Genomic DNA, 18,904 nt, shown 5'->3' on the forward strand with positions numbered 1-18,904 from the left:
CTTCTCACCTCAACCTCCTGAGTAGCTGAGACTACAGGCACATGCCATCACACCCAGCTTATTCTTTAATTTTTAATTTTTTTGTAGAGATGGGGTCTTAATTTGTTGCCTAGGCTGGTCTTGAACTCCATGCCTCAAGCAATTCTCCTGCCTCAGCCTCCCAAAGTCCTAGGATTACAGGCATGAGCCACTGTGCCCAGCACCCCCACCAGCTTTATGTATTATCTCACTTGATTCCAACAACCCATTCTCCTCCATTCATAGCAAAGACAGCTGAGGCTTGGGGAGTAATGCGGAATCCTAGCCCAATTCTGTCTGACGCCACAGTACATGCTCTTAACCATGCCATGTTATTTTCCTGGTGAATAATTGTTTTTAAATCCCTTGTATTTGCCAGGCACACTGGCTCACGCCTGTAATCCCAGCACTTTGGGAGGCTGAGATGGGCAGATCACCTGAGGTCAGGAGTTTGAGACCAGCCTGACCAACATGGAGAAACTCTGTCTCTATTAAAAATACAAAATTAGCCAGGCATGGTGGTAGGTGCCTGTAATCCCAGCTACTCGGAGGCTGAGGCAGGAGAATCACCTGAACCCGGGAGGCGGAGGTTGCAGTGAGACGAGATCATGTCCGGCCTGGGCAACAAGAGCGAAACTCCATCTCAAAAAAAAAAAACAAAAACCAAATCCCTTATATTGATTTAGAGACTTGTCTGCTTCTTCAGAAGCAGTCCTGTGGGGTGAGTGGGGTAGGAGTGATCACTGTACTCTGCAGGTGTGGAGTGCAGAACGGGGCCTGGTGTTTGGAAAGGACTTACCAGCTCTGCCAAGTCCTGGCAGCAGGGGGTGCAGCAGCCGTTGCCTCACCTGTGTTGGGGTACAGAAGGGGGTCTGGTATTTGGAAAGGACTTTCCAGCTCTGCCAAGTCCTGGCTGGGGGTGCAGCAGCCCCTGGCTCACCTGTATTGGGGTGGAGCCAAGCCCTGCCTGGCTCATGGGGCCAGAGCCCTGCAGCCCGCAGCAGGGTGGCGAGGGTGCTGCGGGCTTCTGTCCCCGCCTGGCGGAACGTGTGTCCTGTTGCCTCTTTGCAGACATGATTAACAAGCAGGACTGTAAGTACGGGGATAACTGCACCTTCGCCTACCATCAGGAGGAGATCGACGTGTGGACCGAGGAGCGGAAGGGCACCCTCAACCGCGACCTGCTCTTCGACCCGCTGGGGGGTGTTAAGCGTGGCAGCCTCACCATCGCCAAGCTCCTGAAGGAGCACCAGGGCATCTTCACCTTCCTCTGCGAGGTACCGCCCGCCCACCCACTGCCACCCCATAGGCCATGGTACAGACAGGGCCGGGGATGCTCCCTGGCACGGACCACCATAGGAGGTCAGCCCTGGAACCAGCGGACTGTGGAGGCCTGGCTTTAGAACCAGTAGGTCCTGGAGGGTCAGTAAGTCAGGGCCCTAGGATCCTATCTGGCTAGAGGCCAAATCTGATCCAGCCCCCTCATTTTGCAGAGGCAGAAACCAAGGCTGGAAAGAAAAATCATAACTTGGCCGGGCGCGGTGGCTCAAGCCTGTAATCCCAGCACTTTGGGAGGCCGAGACGGGCGGATCACGAGGTCAGGAGATCAAGACCATCCTGGCTAACATGGTGAAACCCCATCTCTACTAAAAATACAAAAAAAAAAACTAGCCGGGCGACCTGGCGGGCGCCTGTAGTCCCAGCTACTCGGGAGGCTGAGGCAGAAGAATGGTGTGAACCCGGGAGGCAGAGCTTGCAGTGAGCTGAGATCTGGCCACTGCACTCCAGCCTGGGCGACAGAGCGAGACTCCGTCTCAAAAAAAAAAAAAAAAAGAAAGAAAGAAAAATCATAATTCATAACGCCTGCTCTTTCCTGACAGCCGGTCGGCCGGGCTTGGCATGTGGTTGTTTCTGTTTCTCATTCCCAGCCTGGTGCAGCGGCGCATGCCGGTAATCCCAGCACTTTGGGAGGCTGAGGCGGGCAGATCAATTGAGGTCAGGAGTTTGAGACCGGCCTGGCCAACGTGGTGAAACCCTGTCTCTATAAAAATACAAAAATTAGCTGGGCGTTGTGGTGCATGCCTGTAGTCCCAGCTAGTTGGGAGGCTGAGGCAGGAGAATCACTTGAACCTAGGAGGCAAAAGTTGCAGTGAGCCGAGATCACGCAACTGCACTTGAGACTCCATCTCAAAAAAAAGTTAAAAATTATCTGGGCTTGGTGGCATGCGCCTCTGGTCCCAGTTACTCAGGAGGCTAAGATGGGAGGATTGCTTGAGTCCAGGAGGTAGAGGCTGCAGTGAGCCAAGATCGAGCCACTGCACTCCAACCTGGGTGACAGAGTGAGACCCTATTCAAGAAAAAAAAAGAGGTCATTTCCATTGTCACAGCAGTACTGGCAGGCAGATAGCCCCATTTTACAGATGTTGAGGCTGAGATTCAGGGTGGCGAGGAGCTGCCCTCAGCCACATGGACCGTGCCGTGCAGAACTGAGCTTCAAACCCGGGCAGTCTGCCCCTGGAGTCATGCCCACCTCCCAGCACCAGCTGCCGCTGGTGGTCCCCACAGCCAGGCCCCCAGGACACAGGCAGTTTGGGGGCCTGTCCAGGGCTTCCCCTTCATCCCTTGTTGTGGGTATGATGTATTTGGCACTGCTCAGCGATTCCAAGTGCCGTGTCCACGGCCCCACATCTCAGGCCTCCCCCACATGCCTTCCCTCGGCCCTGCTGGCTTCAGTGGCCATTGCACTTCCTGCCAGTAGCTGGCTGGCGCACTGTCCTGTGTTTCTGGGCTTAGAACCTCTCAGCTCCACTGTGATCCCAGCAGCCCCACTGAGCTGCTATTAATTCCCTCCCCAAAGCTATCCCTGAAAACCCCACTTGGCCTCCGGAGTGAACTTGGCCCCTGCCTCCCCACCCAGTCGTAGCATGTTGAGGGCAGGGGCAGTGGCACGTCTGTGTCCGCAGAGCAAGGGCTCCAGGTCGGGGTTGCTGGCAGGGTTTGCTGCAGCTCAGTCCAACCCTCATCCCTGGCACCACCAGCCCTTCCCCCAACTCCTTGAGGTTGGGACTTGTGCCAACCCCCTGCGGGGAGCATTGGCCTCGGAATCATAGTTCATAGCCAGGTGACAGCCTATAGTTTATAAAGCACTGTCATTCCTTTTTATCTTTTTTTTTTGACGTGAAGTAACCCCCTGCCCCAGGCATTGGGAGTGGTGGGATCAGAGGGAGGGAGGAGGGCGAGGAAGGGAGCCAAGGCCCAGGTCACCTGTGAGCTGGAACCAGAGAGATAAGGCCACAGCCCCTGGGATTCCCTTCCTCACTCCTCTGACCCAGGGCAGGCTTGCAGGGACCCAGCTGTCCTTCCCCAGGTAGCTGTGCAAGATCCCAGCTCACCCCCTTCCCAGGTGGCCATGCCAGGTCCCAGCCCTTCCCCTCCCTGGGCAGATCTGCTTTGACAGTAAACCCCGGATCATCAGCAAAGGCACCAAGGACTCTCCGTCTGTCTGCTCCAACCTGGCTGCCAAGCACAGCTTCTACAACAACAAGTGAGTGGGACCCTCAGCCCAGGCTGGGGCCTGGGGGCCACTGGAGAGTCCGCTCAGATGGCTGAGGAAAGACTGAACTGAAAGAGTGGACCTAGGGTGCAAGGAAAGGGGCAGAATTTGGGAATCAAATCCAGCCTCCACCTGGAAAGGATGCAAATCACATTTATCGAACATCTACTATATTCCAAGCATTGCCTTGGGTATGTTAATTATCTCAGCAATCCTGTGAGGGAGGAGTTACTGGCCCTGTTGAACAGAAGAAAAAGCTGAGGCTTGGAAGTAGCTTACTCAGCTTACTCAGCAGACAGCGAGCAGGGGGCCCCGTCTCTGACTGTAGCCCAGCACCCTCCAATGTCATGACATCAGCATCAGGCAGTGAGAGGAGGCCTGGGTCAGGTCTGGCGCCACCCCTTTCTTCCTCTTGTTCCCCTTGGTTCTGCCACAGTGCGCATATGGAGCCCAGGCCCTGCAGTCAGACAGACCTGGGTCCAATTCCTGGGCCAGTCCTGTCTTACGTCCAAGCCCGGGTTTCCTCGTCTGTAAAGTTGATGATGCTCTAGGCTTCTGAGGCTGCAGTGAGGGTAATTAGGACTCCTGGCCCGGAGGACATGCTTGGTTAGTGTTCCTCAGGGTGCAGGCCCAGCCCTGCAGAATCAAGTTGGAAACCTGAGGGTGGTGTCCTTTGCTTGCTGGCAGCTCCAGCTTTGAATCCTGAGGGGAGGGACAGAAGTAAAGCAGTGCTGGGACCCAGGCCCAGGGATGCCTGAACATAGGAGCCCCATTTCTGCCTTCCTGTGTCATCCATGGCCTGGACTTGGTACATAGATCAGGGGGTGCCCAGGGACAGCCTGGCACTGGGAAGGTGGCCCTACCAGGAGAGAAGGTCAGAGGGGCTGCGGACTGCATCGTGCCCCTCCCACCTGCCTGCCAGGTGCCTGGTGCACATCGTCCGCTCCACCTCCCTCAAGTACTCCAAGATCCGCCAGTTCCAGGAGCACTTCCAGTTCGACGTGTGCCGCCACGAGGTGCGCTACGGCTGCCTGCGGGAGGACAGCTGCCACTTCGCCCACAGCTTCATTGAGCTCAAGGTCTGGCTGCTGCAGCAGTACTCAGGTGAGGGGCAGGCGGTGCAGGTGGAGGGCGGGTGACTCAGGTGAGGGGCAGGCGGTGCAGGTGAAGGGAGCGCAGGACTGACGGGGGGTGACAGGCCAGGACCCCCTGGTTGCTGGAGGGGACTTCGGGAGAGTTCAGGGGAGGTGGCTGCGGGGTGGGCTCTCTGGAGGAGCTGATGGGTCCCAGGCACCACAGAGGAGAGAAGCTCTGCTCTCAGGACACTTCCCGGCTCGGAGATCTGGGGTTTTCCCCTCACAGGCACTGTCCAGGGAGCACAGAGAGGGGAGGGAGTCACCTGAGCTCCTGCAGCGATGCCTCTGCTTGCTCCCTGGGTGGTCGGCAGCAAGTCCCTGCTCCTCACTGAGCCTCCAGTGCTCATCTGGGAAATGAGGAGTCCATCTCTACCTCGCAGAGCTGCTGCGGGGACTGGAAGGTGTTCTCCCTCTCACCCACCAGGGATTTACTGAGCACCTTCTCTTGTCAGGGCATTCAGCCATGGTCTAGTCGAGGCCCTCAGTTTCAGAGAACCTACATTTATAAGTGGAGGCCAGACAATCTAGAAACAGGTGACTAAACCCTGTATTCCATCTGTTCTAGGATGCACATTTACCCCACTGCCTGTCATCATTTAATCAGCAGCATTTCGTGGGGCAGGGGTATAGAATATGGTACTCAGCATCTGCTTAGAGTTGATGATATGCAGTGGTAGAATTTCAGGTGTGTCTCAGCATTATGAGGAAGATAAAGCTGAGCAATGGGACAGAGACAGACATAGAGATGGGAGTGTTTTAGTTAAGAGGGCTGGGAAGGCCTCTCTGAGGAGGCAACTTTTGACCAGGGAAGGGCGGGGAGTGCATTCCAGGAAGAGGGACCAGACTGAGGCTATGAGGCAGGAGCAAGCTCCACACAGAAAGGATTTTCCGTGGGGGTGGAGCAGCTTAGTCAGTAGAGGCGGAATGAGGCTTGAGAGGTTGGAGAGGCCTAAGCGTGTAGGAGTCTCTAGGCCTTAAACAGGAACAATTGGGGTTGTTCTAAATATGATTTACAGTGTCTAGAGGAGAGTTTTAAGTGGGTGGAGTTGTATGATCTGATCAGTACTTTGCAAAAGTCGCTCTGGCTGCTGGGTGGAGACTGAGGAGCAAGGGCAGAAGCTGGGAAATCGGGGAGGGTGGTTCAGGCCAGGGTGGTGATGCAGGAGGTGGGAGAAGCAGTTAGATTCTAGGTGTATTTTGAGGGTGGAGCCAACAAGATTTGTTGATGGACCAGATATGAAGTATGAGACAAAGGAGAGTGTCAAGGTTGACTCCAAGATCAGAGCAACAAGAAGAAAGGGGCTACCATGTTCTAAAAGGGGGAAGGCTGTAAGAGGAGCGGCTCAGGTTCAATGTGGGATGTGGGAAGTCTGAGCTGCCTGGTGGACTTCACGTGGAGATGTTGGAGGCAGCGGATGTGGGGGTCTGAAGTTCACAGGAAAGGTCTGGCCTGTAGATACATACTTGCGGATCATCAGCAAGAAACTGGATGTCAAGTGCAGTGTCTTGCCCCAAGTAAACACCGATGATGATTGGCTGTCGTGGAGCAGGGGCCATAGCTCAAGGTGGAAGGCCACATCCGTTGTGGGAAAGATGTGAGAAAGACGGAGAGCATTGAGAAGAGGGCAGGCTTCATGGAAGAGTTGTGAGCTGGATCTCCAAGGTCGGGCTCAGTGGCAACCGTCTGAGGCTGGTGGGGAGACAGACTGGGGGGTCCATGCCACCAGGCTGGGGTATTTGCCCTTTGGGGACTGGCAGTAAAAAGCCAAGGTACCATGGCAAGCTGGTGAGCCAGGCTGGGCAGGCATGGAGCCCTAAGTGCCAGGGAGGCCAGGGGCTGCCAAGCAGGCACTAGGCTTGCAGCCCCACTGAGGGAGATGGGGGTCAGGGAAGAGTGCTGAGTCACCGGCCCAGGAGACAGGGTCACTGGCATGGCATGGGAGCAGGGGACTCCCCACCACAGTACAGAGCCAATATCCTTCTGCATTTTCCCACTCTTGGCTGCATTTAATTATTTCACTCCCAGTGAGGCTTGGAGAAGGTCTTCGTTCCCATTTTGCAGATGGACAGTGATTCCTTTGCACCCCATGTCTTACTGTGACTGGGCTAACTGGGAATAGGGCTCCTCCAGCTGGGCCTCGGGGGGCCCTGGCACCTCATGGACCCCCTGCCTCTCCCTCCTTGCTGAGCACCTTGAAAGATGCCTGTGTCTGCCCCCACCCTCCCCAGGCATGACTCATGAAGACATCGTTCAGGAGTCTAAGAAGTACTGGCAGCAGATGGAGGCGCACGCAGGGAAGGCCAGCAGCAGCATGGTAAGGCCTTCTGATACTATGCCATTATTCAGATTTCGTGAATTGTCCCCAAATCCAGGGTAATGTACCACATTCAGCTGTTGTCTCATTTTATTTTATTTTGAGACAGGATCTTGCTCTGTCACCCAGCCTGGAGTGCAGTGATATGATCATGGCTCATTGCAGCCTCGACCTCCTGGTCTCAGGTGATCCTCCTGCCACGGCCTCCTGAGTAGCTGGGGTTACAGGCTCGCGCCACCACACCCGGCTGATTTGTCTGTTTTTTTTTTTTTTTTGAGGCGGAGTCTCGCTCTGTTGCCCGGACTGGAGTGCAGTGGCCAGATCTCAGCTCACTGCAAGCTCCGCCTCCCGGGTTTACGCCATTCTCCTGCCTCAGCCTCCCGAGTAGCTGGGACTACAGGCGCCCGCCACCTCGCCTGGCTAGTTTTTGTATTTTTAGTAGAGACGGGGTTTCACTGTGTTAGCCAGGATGGTCTCGATCTCCTGACCTCGTGATCCTCCCGTCTCGGCCTCCCAGAGTGCTGGGATTACAGGCTTGAGCCACCGCGCCCGGCCAGATTTGTCTGCTTTTTAAGACCACGGGGCTGGGGATGTGGGGCTTGCCATCTTGCCCAGGCTTATCTGAAACTCCTGGGCTCAAGTGATCCTCCCACCTCGGCCTCCCCAAGTGCAATGATTACAAGCATGAGCCTTGTTGTGTCTCTTTTTCGTCTCCCTTAATGAAGAAACAGTTCTTTAGTCTTTGCCTTGTGTCACATTGACATTTTTGAAGAGCCAGATGTTTTGTAAAAGGTCCATCCCTCTGGGCTCGTGTGAGTTTCCTCATTCCACAGAGCTGATGTCGTGTTCTCAGCTCACACATCAGGGGATGCATCATCTCAGTGTGTCCCTTCACTGGTGACAATCTGATTAAACTTTTGTAACTCGATTCAAGGTGCCTCCATTGTAAACATTTCTCTATTGTAAAATTAGAGCTTTCCTCTTTGTAAGTAAGACTATATTTTCAGGAATAATTTCTATAGTTTGTAATTAATTAATGTCTTCGGAGGCCAGGCGCAGTGGCTCCCACCTGTAATCCCACCAGCCTTTGGGAGGCTGAGGCAGGCGGATCACGAGGTCAGGAGTTCGAGACCAGCATGTCCAACATAGTGAAACCCCATTTGTACTAAAAATACAAAAAATTAGCCGGGCGTGTTGGTGCACACCTGTAATCCCAGCTACTCGGGAGGCTGAGGCAGGAGAATTGCTTGAACCAAGGAGGCAGAGGTTGCAGTGAGTTGAGATTGTGCCATTGACCTCCAGCCTGGGCGATCTCAAAAAAAACGAAAAAAAAAAAGACCGGGCACGGTGGCTCACACCTATAATCCCAGCACTTTGGGAGGCCGAGGCGGGCGGATCACAAGGTCAAGAGATCAAGACCATCCTGGCTAACACAGTGAAACCCCATCTCTACTAAAAGTACAAAAAATTAGCGGGGCGTGGTGGCGGGTGCCTGTAGTCCCAGCTACTCTGGAGGCTGAGGCAAGAGAATGGCATGAACCCAGGATGTGGAGCTGGCAGTGAGCCAAGATCACGCCACTGCACTCTAACCTGGGTGACAGAGCAAGACTCCGTCTGGAAAAAAAGAAAAAAAAAAAAGTCTTCAGGAGAAATACACTGAGACCTTGTAAATATCCCAGCACTGCTCAGACCGACACCACTGATTGTGGTATCCCCTCCCATCCCTCCTGATCTTCGCAAATACCCCAGCACTGCTCAGACTGACACCACTGATTGTGGTGTCCCTTCCCATCCCTCCTGATCTTCGCCATGGTCCTGAAGATGGGAGCCATGGGATTGTGGCATTTGCAGATGGGGAAGCTGAGGCTGAGAGATTGCTAGTGACTTGCCCAGGGGCACACTGAGTGGGGCAATTCCCAGGTTCTCTGACATCCTGTCTGGGGCTCGCTCTTTTCCCTCTCCACCTTCAGCATTCCCGTCCATCACCCCCAGGTGGGGATCAGCACCCTGACCCTCCCATCTCCTGGGGTGGGTGTGAGGCTCACAGGAGCCAACCTAAGCTGCCCTGTGCTCACATCGTCCCCAGGTGGTGGGATCACTGTAACATAGATGACAGTGGAGGGCCCTGGGGCTCAGAGGGCTGGACCCAGCGCCCAGGAGACAGTAAGTGTGAGATGAGATGAAGCCTCCATGCCATCCACACATAAGCACTGACCTTTTCATCCACATGAGGCCACCCGCTGATTAACTTGGGAGAAGGCTGGGCCCCTGGACCGCTCAGGAGGCTGACCAGGGTGTGACAGGGAGCAGGGCAGGCTGCCTGGGGGTCCCTGGACCAGGCTGGCTGGCAGGGCTGCCCACCACCTCGAGCATTCCCTTGCTCCCTGACCTCATTGTTCCTGGTCCTCTTCTCTTTTTCTCCCCTCTTCCTGGTCCCTGCTGCCCTCCATCAGTCTCCCGTGCACTCCTCTTTTCCCCTCCCCATCTGTTTCTTTTTCCTTCTGGCCAGGAGCCTGGCAGGGAAGCAGTGAGGGGCTGATGGCACCTTTCAAAGAGAGAACACTAGCTGGGTGTGGTAGTGCACATGCAGCCCAGCTACGCAGCAGGCTGTGGCAGAAGGATCCCTTGAGGCCAGGAGTTTGAGAGGAGCCTGGGCAACATAGTGAGACCCCTCTTGCCACTTGCTATGGCAAGAGCTGGTGAGACTATGCAGTCATGAACATGGGCACAGGGTCTGGCTTTGAGGGAGGAGCTCAGGACTGCAGTGGCTGTCATTAGTGCCGTGGCTAAGCCACCATACCCTCGGTGCCCCCTTTATCCTGCCTGGGAAATGGTAATAATGCCTTCCTGTCACGCTTCTTGTGAGAATCGAGGGGAACACCCAGAAATCAGTAGCCACATGGGTCCACTTCTTGCCTGCTCTAGTGCAGGCCATCCCACTCATAAAGGCATGACCTCACCTTATTACCGGGGTCGTATGTGTGTTATCCTGGGGCTGAGCAGCCCGCGAGCTGTCCGACGCCAGGCCAGGGGTCAGTCAGCAATGAAGACAGCTCCTTCCTGCTCCAGGGCAGGCCCTGGGCAGGGCAGTGCTGGAGACACAGGAGAGTAGGCCACAGCTCCTACAGGGGAGTTCCTGTGGCAGGAGGATCACGCCCAGCAGCCTGGAAGAGCAAGGGGTGACCCTGCACCCGAGGATCCTGGAAGACCGGGAGGCTCGAGGTTACATGAGGGAGGAGGGACAGCTGGTGCATTCCCAGAGCAGCAGGCTGGCCAGTGTAGCCAGCTGAGGGGGTTCGAGGTGGCAGGAGACAAGGCAGAGCGAGCACTTTTCCCACCTCTGGCTCCCAACCCTGTCCCAGGGGTGCAGAAGAGCAGGCCAAAGTCTGGGACATAGGGCAGAGAAGGAACGTGGTAGGTGAGGACTTAGAGACCAGCAAGGCCTTGCCCTGGAGGGAGGGCCAGAGACCAGGGCCACCCAGATGCCTGTCCCACCGCCCAAGGCTGACTCCTGCCACCACCACCCCACCCCCACCGGGGTGGCTTCCCATCTCCCGGACCCCCCACTCTACAGGTTCGGCACTCATAATAGTCACGTGAGTCGGTCAACAGGAGCAGTTTAGAGACTGTGGGAGCCCACGGAATGGACAGCTGCAGCTTAGGAGGGCTCCAGGGCCGGCTTCCCACAGGAGATGCACTTGAGCTGAGTTTTGAAGGAATTTCTAGAACAGGCTGGATGAAGAATGGAGGAAGGGCAGCGAGAACAGCCTGTGCAAAGGCAGGGAGTGTGGCAGAACAGAGCTTTGCCCTGGGAAATGGCAGCTTCCACCGAGCAGGCCTCCCAGGGAGCTGGGCGAGGCAGGGACCAGCCACAGAGGGTGGAAAGAGGAGCCCCGTTTCAGGCCTGGCTCCCCTGAGAAGCCCTTGGGCCTGCAGTTGGGAGGTCACTGCCTGCCAGGAAGACCCCGGAGCAGACCAGCTTATTCCAAGGCTCTCCCGGAGGCTACCTGTGCGAAGACCCCAGGGCCTCAGGCCTGGTGCCTGCAGCTTCACCAAACCCCCCCCATCCCCCGACAGGGTGCCCCGAGGACACATGGGCCCAGCACCTTTGACCTGCAAATGAAGTTCGTATGTGGCCAGTGCTGGAGGAATGGGCAGGTGGTGGAGCCTGACAAGGACCTCAAGTACTGCAGTGCCAAGGCCCGGCACTGGTGAGTGGGATGCCAGGTGGGGGCTCAGGTGGGATGGGGCCACCCGACCACCACAGGTGTGGAGGCCAACTGAGAGAGGCCAGGGCTCTCCACAGAGGTCACACAGCACACAGGCTGTGCCCTGACCTCTCCCCAACCCTGCTCTGTCCTGCAGCTGGACCAAGGAGCGGCGGGTCCTTCTGGTGATGTCCAAGGCCAAGAGGAAGTGGGTGTCAGTGAGGCCCCTGCCGTCCATTCGCAACTTCCCACAGCAATACGATGTGAGTGCTGGGACGGGGGGCTGGGGGGCCCCAAGGAGACAGCGATGCTTTCCAGGGGGACTCAGAGGCTCTCCCCATGCCCACCCCGCAGCTCTGCATCCATGCACAGAACGGCCGCAAGTGCCAATATGTGGGGAACTGCTCCTTCGCACACAGCCCGGAGGAGAGGGACATGTGGACCTTCATGAAGGAGAACAAGAGTGAGTGGGCAGACGGGGTGGGCGGGCCCTCCCCTGGAGTCTCTTCAGTGCTGAAAGTCTCAACTCACCAGCGGGCCCAAGAGCGTCTGCTGCACCCCCTTTTGCTGCCTGGGCCCTTCTCCGCCTACCCCAGGCCGGGCCCTCTCTGAGGCCAGGCCCTGAAGCCGAGCAGCCCATCAGCAGGACTTGGGATGCCCATGGCTCCCAAAGCAAGTGGGGACCATGGGGCAGAACGGATGGAGAAGCCCTCAGCAGGTGCCCTGTCCCTGTCCCTGCCCAGTCCTGGACATGCAGCAGACCTATGACATGTGGCTGAAAAAACACAACCCAGGGAAGCCTGGGGAAGGGACCCCCATCAGTTCTCGGGAAGGGGAGAAGCAGATCCAGATGCCCACGGACTACGCAGACATCATGGTAATGCCCCTGCCTGCATGCTCGGGGCTGTGGTCAGGGCTGTGCTCGGGGCTGTGCTCGGGGCTGTGGTCTGAGCCTCACCTGGGAGGGGCAGCCTGGAGGGCCCAGCTGGCCAGCGCTCAGCCTCTTGAGGGAGGTGGTCCGGGCAGAGGTGTGGGGGAGCAGGCACCCACGATGGCTGTGCCCCCAGATGGGCTACCACTGCTGGCTCTGCGGCAAGAACAGCAACAGCAAGAAGCAGTGGCAGCAGCACATCCAGTCTGAGAAGCACAAGGAGAAGGTCTTCACGTCCGACAGTGACGCTAGCGGCTGGGCCTTCCGCTTTCCCATGGGAGAGTTCCGGCTCTGCGACAGGTGCTCCTGGGAGAGCAGGGCCTGGTGGAACATGGGGTGGCCCGAGGAGATGGAGTCTGTGGCCAGCTCTGGCTCCTCTTGGCCTGGGGGTGGTGTGCAGAGGGTGGTGAGGCTTGGCTGTGACTGCAGTCATGCGGGTGGTGGGGAAGGCTGGGCTCAGACCTATCCAGACCTCTAATTTGCAGCTGTGGGGCAGATCCCAGAGGGGATCAAGACACCCAGGTTTTCCCTGAGCTGGGACCCAGCTGCCCACGGAGAGGCTTGTCTTGGGGGAGGTCAAGTGGCTGGCCTCAGATTGACAGCCCGGGGTGGGAAGGGCGCAGAGCTCGGGCAGTGAGCCTCCTGCCACCCACAGGCTCCAGAAGGGCAAAGCCTGCCCCGATGGGGACAAGTGCCGCTGCGCCCATGGACAGGAGGAGCTCAATGAGTGGCTGGATCGGCGCGAGGTGCTGAAGCAGAAGCTGGCCAAGGCTCGCAAGGACATGCTCCTGTGCCCACGGGATGACGACTTTGGCAAATACAACTTCCTGCTGCAAGAGGATAGGGACCCTGCCGGTGCCACCCCAGAAGCCCCTGCTGCTGCTGCCGCCGCCACCACCACCGGGGAGTAGGGCCAGGTGTTGGCCATGGGCGAAGTCCTGGGGTCAGGGGCGGGGTGGGGCCAGAAGGCCTGATAGAAGGGTCAGGGCAGGTCAGCGGGGGTGGGGGGCCGCCCTCATCAGGCAGCCCCCAGCCCCGAGGCCCCGTCCATCTTCTCCCCACCTCCACCCCGGTGTGCGTACCCAGGCGCACATGCTGCAGCCCCCGGAGGCCCGCTGAAACCTGGGCAGCCCTTCCCCCACCCCCATGGCTCTCCTGGTTGAGGAGGGAGGGGCCTCGCTGACCCCTCCAGCTTCAGCCTCCAGCTTTAACTTATGTCTGCTCCTAATGGGGGCCCAAAGCTCAGGGCTGGGGAGCCTGGGGTCCCCACTTGAATCTGCAGCAGGAGAGTCCTTCGCCCTGGCCCGTCCTCATCCCACCCCCTCCCCCTGGGGGCAAATCAGGACACAACATAGGGCGGAGGCCCCATTAGCTTTAAAATGTAGCCCCAGGATGGAGCTGGGAACACTGTACTGGTCACTTACCCTCTGGGGCCTCAGCTTCCCCTCAGGAAGGCTGGGAGGAGCTGGGCCGGAGGATCTTTGGAGCTTAAGGAGTTCCCGGCCTTTCTCTGACGCCACCACCTGAACCCTACTCCCTCGTGGGCCAGTGAAAATAGACTGTAGGTCCTCAGAGCCTTCAGAGATGATCCAGCCCAGACCCCATTTTGCAGAGAGGAAAACTGAGGCCTAGAAAGGAGGAGTGGTCTGCCCAGGGTCCCAGCACAAGGCAGAGCTGGGATGAAAACAGGGCTCAAAAGACTCAGGGCCAATTATTGGCCGAGCCCATGGTCCCCTCAGCAGGGATGTGACGGTCTCTGAATCGGTGTGCAGCTGGGGTCCCAGGCAGCGCTGCCTGGGGGCTGGGGAAGGGAGGCCCAGAGGAGGGCTGGCCATGTGAGCACCCCATGAAGGGACTGCCCCCTCCCAAGGATGGTCTCTTTGGGTGCAGCAGCAGAGGTCGCCTCCCGACATGCGCTCTGGGAAAGGTGGCAGAGGGCAGGACACCATGAGCTCAGGATCTGTGTGGGAGGTGGGAAGGGTGAGGGTCTGGGGGATACGGAGAAAAGGGAGGCTTGACCCCGGGCACCATGGGCCACTCCAGGACGGGACACGGCCCCTCTTTCTTGGGGACCCAGTATGTCCTCTCCTCTAGACCCAGACATACATTTATAACCGTCTGTCCTAGCCCCTCCCTAATCCCTGGCCCTACCAGCTGTCTGGGACTCCAGCAGACCCGCAGCCCCTGCCCCCACTCACCAAGGCCTCCTTCGTCCCTCTCGTCTGACATGTCTTTGTGCACCCCCCTCCTCTCCACCCCACCCTCCATGGGCAGATTCACCCTCCCCTGGTTCCCCAGACATTCCAGAATGCCCCACACCATTGGCACAGGAGTGGGGCAGCCCCAGAAGGAACCAGGGATTAGGCTGTAGGGGGGTGAGAAGGAGAGAGGGTACCACCCTACTCTTCTCAAGCAAGGATTGCCAGCACACGCTGACACAGCGATGGGCTGCCCAGGGCTGAAGGGGACGCTGTTCCTTCCACCGCCACTGCCCAACCTTTCCTGATAATCGTGGCATGCACTCTTTCCTCTTCCCTGCCCCAACCCCTGCCCCCAGCAGGCCAGCACTAGAGTTTGGGTGCTGGTGGTGTGGCTGTAGAGGAGCGGAGACCACACCCAAGGTGGGGGCTGTGGCCGTGATGTCCATGATACTTGTTTTCCCTGATCCGTGGTGTTGCAGTCTGTTGTCACCAGCCTTGTTTCTAGTGTGTATATATGTCGCCCCCGTGATGCATATATACACAGGTATTAAATATATCGCTCTATATAATATTATATATGTGTGTGGTATCCAAGGAGTCACTTTTATGAGGGCTAAAGATAAAGAATTTGACCAGAAAATGCAGCCATCCTTGTGTGATTAGGAGGGTTTCAGGGGCCATCGGGCCATTTGCAAGGTGACAGGGACTGGAGCCATGGCTCAGAGGTGATTCAAGCAGCCAAGGGCGGGAGCCACCCTCCCCAGGCCCAACTCTGCTAGCGTCCCAGACCAGCCCCATCGATTGCGGAGAGAGTCGGAGTGCTCAGGGAAAGAAGGTGATTTGTATTTGTCTCCCCACTGAAAGGAACAGGATTCAAGTCCAGAGTTTTCATCTTCAGCCTGTGATCTGTCCAGGGACCCTTGGGATCTGGGGCTCCCTGGCCTGGCCAGAGCTGGAGCCCCCACAGGGTAAGGAAGAGAGGGTGGGAGGCAGAGTATGATGGGGAGGAGGGACAAGAAGGCCCTTTTAATCATGAGGGTAACTATCGCTGTTGTGAGCCTTCTAGGGCCCCTGGCTGGGAGGCTCAGAGGGCTGAATCTAGGACCTGTGTTCACCCCAGCAGGCAGGGACAAGATGGCATGGCAAGCATGGGGGGTGGGGTGGGTGGGGAGGGATGCTGCATTTCTCAGCTGGGCAGCCATCAATTTAATGGTCCTTTAAAATGCCTGTGTATTAAAAATTCAAGAATACCACACTTTAATATTAAATATTCATAAGGTCTAGTATCTTAATAATGTAGATGTTTTAATAACAATTTTTGTCCTTCTTAAAATAAAATGAAAGAAACTTGCTTCTTTTAGCCTTTGTTCTAGAAAATAAACTTGTGCACTTTGACCTCTGTCCCCGAGGTGTCGCTCCTGTTCCTCCCCACCTGGCACTTATATCTAGGGGCCTTAGCTGCTCTGTCCTCATGGGACAGACCTGGCCGGTGCTAGCTACTCTGAGCGCTAAGCACTCCGAGGGGTGAGGGGCAGGTCTGTGTCCCTGTGTATACACGGAGGCCAGCTGACCCCAGCTCCGGCAGCATCTCACTGGCAACGACATGCTGCCACTTGCCACCCTTCCCTGGCTCATCCGCAGCTTGCCTGCTCTCAGCCTTCCACGTGGGGCTACCGGTGGTGCCCACACTTCCCTACACTTACGCTGCAGTGTGCCCAGCTGTGTTCCAGGGCCCACCTCTGCCCTTTCTGGAGGGGGCCATGCCTATGATCCCGAGTGTGATCCCGACTACAACCCTGGCTCCTGTGAACCCAAAGGAGACTGAAGTCACATGGGTCCAGTTTCCTCATCTTTAAAAGGAGCTGGCAGGGGGGGGGGGGGGGGTCCGGCACGGTGGCTCATGCCTGTGATCCCAGCACTTTGGGAGGCCGACATGAGCGGATCACCTAAGGTCAGGAGTTTGAGACCAGTCTGGCCAACATGGTGAAAACCCCTCTCTACTGAAAAATACAAAAATTAGCCAGGCATGGTGGCACATGCCTGTAATCCCAGCTACTTGGGAGGTTGAGGCCAGAGAAGTGCTTGAATTTGGGAGGCAGAGGTTGCAGTGAGCTGAGATAGGACCACTGTATTCCAGCGAGCGAGACTCCGTCTCAAAAATAAATAAATAAAAGGAGCTGATATATTAGATCTGGAATTCTCAGGGACTCAGTCTGCTGGGGTGGGAGGTACTTCGTCAAATCTTTTGGATTGTGCGTGGCTGCAGGTGATAGCGGGGGTCCCGTAGGGAGGGACTGCTCATGTCCAAGAGCAAGCTCTCCCAAGCCAGCTTTTTTTTTTCCCCTTTTTTTTTTTTGAGACAGAGTCTCACTCTGTCACCCAGGCTGGAGTGCAGTGGCATGACCTCGGCTCACTGCAACCTCCGCCTCCAGGGTTAAAGTGATTCTCCTACCTAGCCTCTTGAGTAGTTGGGACTATAGGCGCCCACCACCATGCCCAGCTAATTTTTGTATTTTTGGTAGAGACAGGGTTTCATCATGTTGGCCAGGCTGGTCTTGAACTCCTGACCTCAAGTGATCCACCCATCACCTTGGCCTCCCAAAGTGCTGGGATTACAGGCATGAGCCACCATGCCCGGTTTCCCAGACAGCTTTCAACTGCAGTATGGAGTGGACCAGGACAGAGGTTCGGGACCAGAGAATTGCCTGAAGACACTGGGCCAGGTATGCAGTAGATGCTCAGATGTTTGATAAATGATGGCGCGAGGAACAAAAACAGCCAGCTTTATTGAGCATCTTGTTTGTAGCTGGTACTGTGCAGACAGTATGTCCGTCCCTCACAGCAGCCCTGGAAGTTCGCTGTCCACGTTTATAGCCCAGAGAGTTTCAGCGAAGGTTCCAAAGACTCTCAGGAAGGAGGCAGAAAAAAGATGGAGAACCACTGGGAACTGGGTATCGGCAAACGTCCCTTCAGCCCCGACATTCTGGAATTCGCAGCACCTCTGGACGCACTGTGAAAAACCAAAGTGGCGTGGCAAGGCAGAGTTCCCGGAAGAAAACTACAGGCTCATGTTTAGGCTGCAGAGACCGTGCGCCTGCATCAAGTTCTTCCCTGAGCGACTCACTCCTGTAATCCTGCCTTAGCAGATCAAGGCAGAAGGATCACTTGAGGCCAGGAGCTTGAGACCAGCCTGAGCAACAGTAAAACCGTATCTCTACCAAAAAAAACAAAATGTAAAATTAGTTGGGCATGGTGGTCCACACCTGTGGTCCTAGCTACTCGGGAGGCTGAGGTGGAAGGTTGGCTTGAGCCCAGGAGGTTGAGGCTGCAGTGAGTCATGATCACACCACTGTACTCCAGCCTGAGAGACAGAGCAAGATCGTGTCTCAAAAAAATAAATAAAATAAAGGAACAATTAGAGTAAGACAAGCAGAGGCCAGGCGCGGTGGCTCACACTTGTAATCCCAGCACTTTGGGAGGCCGAGGTGGGTGGATCACGAGATCAGGAGTTCGAGACCAGCCTGGCCAACACGGTGAAACTCCGTCTCTACTAAAAATACAGAAATTAGCTGGGTGTGGTGGCACACGCCTGTAGTTCCAGACACTTGGGAGGCTGAGGTGGGAGAACCACTTGAACCCAGGAGGCAGAGGTTGCAGTGAGCTGAGACCATGCCATTGCACTCCAGCCTGAGTGACAGAGTGAGACTCTGTCTTAAAAAAAAAAAAAAAAAGACAAGCAGGACTTCAACACATCTAGTGGAATAAATTTGTAAATTCTTGTCAATTCCCTTAAATTCTCTTCTGGTCCTCATGTGACTCAGATTGGTAAACATCAACTGAGCACCCAGTCCATCCCAGATCCAGGGGATACAAGATTACTTGAGAAACTGCTTCCCCTTCAATTCAGTCAGTGCTAAAAGAGACCGACTTAACAGAAGACTGTAGAATGATGTGATCTGGGTGATGGGGGAGACACTCAGGGTACCAGGGGAGGTACCTCATCCAGGCTCAGGAGCCAGGAAGGACTTCCTGGAGGAGGTGAAACTGGAATGGAAGCTTCAAAAAGATTCATCACTGTAATCCATGTCACTTACTGTTCTGCATCTTTCTCTCTCTCTCAATTTTTACTTCACATATGCAGTTCCACGCACCCGTGTCACCTGGATATTTATGGTCAGTAGCTGATATTCGTCCTAACGATGAGTCAGAGCTGGCTTCAGCAGCTCCCAGTTACTGAACACAGGCCTACGTCTGGTCTTCAGCCCTGTGAGTAGGGGCCTCAGTGAACACGACCAACACAGTGCACCAGCTGCCTCAGCTCTGCACCTTTCCAGAGAAAGCCCTTGACAGTTCTACAAAGAACTGCATCCATCTATCCCACACCTGGAAGCCCTTTGCAGCCTCCCTGGGAAATATCCCCCGGTCCTCAGGAAAACGCAGCCAGAGCCACTGGACCTGCTCAACTGATGATCAGTAAGATTATGCCAGCCTCTTCTGGAACCTTCCTTTCGGGTCTAGAAGTGAATATGCGCTGCTGGTCAA

At 56.2% G+C, this 18,904-nt stretch overlaps 1 protein-coding gene across 2 annotated transcripts in view; it reads left to right on the plus strand.

Annotated features, from left to right (window-relative positions):
- ZC3H7B (zinc finger CCCH-type containing 7B) overlaps nt 1-15,757 on the plus strand; it is a 61,340-nt gene extending 45,583 nt beyond the window's left edge. For both annotated transcript variants that reach the window (XM_010376486.2, XM_030914356.1), the window contains 10 exons: nt 1,090-1,295; nt 3,462-3,562; nt 4,494-4,675; nt 6,937-7,022; nt 11,100-11,233; nt 11,388-11,493; nt 11,585-11,693; nt 11,974-12,107; nt 12,298-12,461; nt 12,817-15,757. In XM_010376486.2, the coding sequence (XP_010374788.1) occupies nt 1,090-1,295; nt 3,462-3,562; nt 4,494-4,675; nt 6,937-7,022; nt 11,100-11,233; nt 11,388-11,493; nt 11,585-11,693; nt 11,974-12,107; nt 12,298-12,461; nt 12,817-13,072 (1,478 nt within the window). In that variant the 3' untranslated portion in view covers nt 13,073-15,757. The remainder of the gene's footprint in view (nt 1-1,089; nt 1,296-3,461; nt 3,563-4,493; nt 4,676-6,936; nt 7,023-11,099; nt 11,234-11,387; nt 11,494-11,584; nt 11,694-11,973; nt 12,108-12,297; nt 12,462-12,816) is intronic.
- The last annotated feature ends 3,147 nt before the right edge of the window (nt 15,758-18,904 follow it).

The sequence above is a fragment of the Rhinopithecus roxellana genome, chromosome 13 (genome assembly GCF_007565055.1).
Source record: "Rhinopithecus roxellana isolate Shanxi Qingling chromosome 13, ASM756505v1, whole genome shotgun sequence".
Taxonomy (NCBI): domain Eukaryota; kingdom Metazoa; phylum Chordata; class Mammalia; order Primates; family Cercopithecidae; genus Rhinopithecus; species Rhinopithecus roxellana.